Source organism: Octopus bimaculoides, chromosome 2, assembly GCF_001194135.2.
Source record: "Octopus bimaculoides isolate UCB-OBI-ISO-001 chromosome 2, ASM119413v2, whole genome shotgun sequence".
NCBI classification, from domain to species: Eukaryota; Metazoa; Mollusca; class Cephalopoda; order Octopoda; family Octopodidae; genus Octopus; species Octopus bimaculoides.
In genome coordinates, this window is record NC_068982.1 from 145,737 (window position 1) to 147,165 (window position 1,429).

A 1,429-nucleotide genomic window follows, 5' to 3' on the forward strand; every position below is an offset into this window, starting at 1 on the left:
ATATATATATATATAATAAAACAAAAAGTCAAATTCTGATCATGGAGTTAGCAAAAGGTTTCATATCCATGAACGACAGTCTTGTGGACAGCTCGTCAGACTCTATACAAAGACAAAACCTTTGGTAACTCTATGACCAGAATTTAACTTTTTGTTTTAATAATTACTGCTCTCTTCTCTAGAATGTGTTTCTTTTCTGATATATGTTTTATCGACTATTACACACACACACACACACACACACACACACACTCTCTCTCTCTTTTATGAAGGTTGGAATCACTGATGTCATGAAGATGTCCATTTGGCATTGCTATCCTGGCTTTCAGTATTTTAATGGATGCAGGACCAAAATGAATTGAATAGTGACTGAACAACTTTCGGTAATTTGGAGACGGGAAACCTTTAAGAAAATGTGGGTGTTGCTTAGCCTTAGGTCAGCCTTAATTGAGCAAATCTACAACAAAGGTATTCCAGCCGTAACAACACAGTATTATTTTCAGACAGTGGATGCATGTATGTGTCCTTTTTTAAAGCTAGTTTGATTTGAGGGGAATTTGACTGCTATTTCTCTCAAATAAAACAAAGGCTTGATACAGAAAATGACAAAATGTTCAACAAAATGACTTTGAAATATTTTTTACAAGAAATGATTTTAAGAATAGCGGCAGACAATTATGAAATATAACCATGTCAAAAATATTTCACAGAAATTAGCAGTTTTCTCTTTATTGTATGTCAGATGACTTGAAGCTGTTGTGTAGTCATATCAACCATGTTACTATGGCAAAACAGACAAACAACAGAATAATGATGGTAACGTACTATGGATATGTAATTGGTGTATATACTTGTAAGATTATCATATTTCTATATATGGGTATTGTTCTACATTTATTCAGCACTTCTGGATGGGACAACGTTGTGCCTGGCTTAGTACAACTTGGATTTATTTTAATGGATTCTTTTGGACCTAAAAGTTCCTTTGGGCGTGTTGAAGGTATAGCCTTAAATCAACCTGCCTTACACCAAAAAGCCTGCAATTTAGGCCTTCAAATACTCCTACAAACATTCAAGGTAAGAATCATTCTCCCCTGCATACACACACACATACCAGCTGTTCGTTGCAGCTCTTGATTTTAGTGTAAATGGTTCTTTTCATTAAAAAATGACAAAAATTACACAGGATTTTCTAAGTTTTCAGCACTGAGCTGAGTTTGCAATCTGGTTTTGATGGCCAGTTTGCAATGAATTTCAATTTGTTTATTCAATTGTCTTAGATGTTCATTACCTGGTTGTCTACATTTGTTTCCTGTCTTTTGTATATCCCAATATTTCATGGGACATTGAAATATTCTAGGTTAGGTGGGGGCACCAGTATAACTCTGCATGCCCCTTTTCTCGTTTCTGGTAATGCTGAGCACCCCCC

The 1,429-nt window shown here is 35.3% G+C and overlaps 1 protein-coding gene across 2 annotated transcripts in view; it reads left to right on the plus strand.

The window, feature by feature from the left end:
* The window catches only part of LOC106870749 (Fanconi anemia group I protein), a 98,477-nt gene that overhangs the window by 50,139 nt on the left and 46,909 nt on the right, over window positions 1-1,429 (plus strand). For both annotated transcript variants that reach the window (XM_014916943.2, XM_014916944.2), the window contains exon 12: window positions 903-1,077. In XM_014916943.2, the coding sequence (XP_014772429.1) occupies window positions 903-1,077 (175 nt within the window). The remainder of the gene's footprint in view (window positions 1-902; window positions 1,078-1,429) is intronic.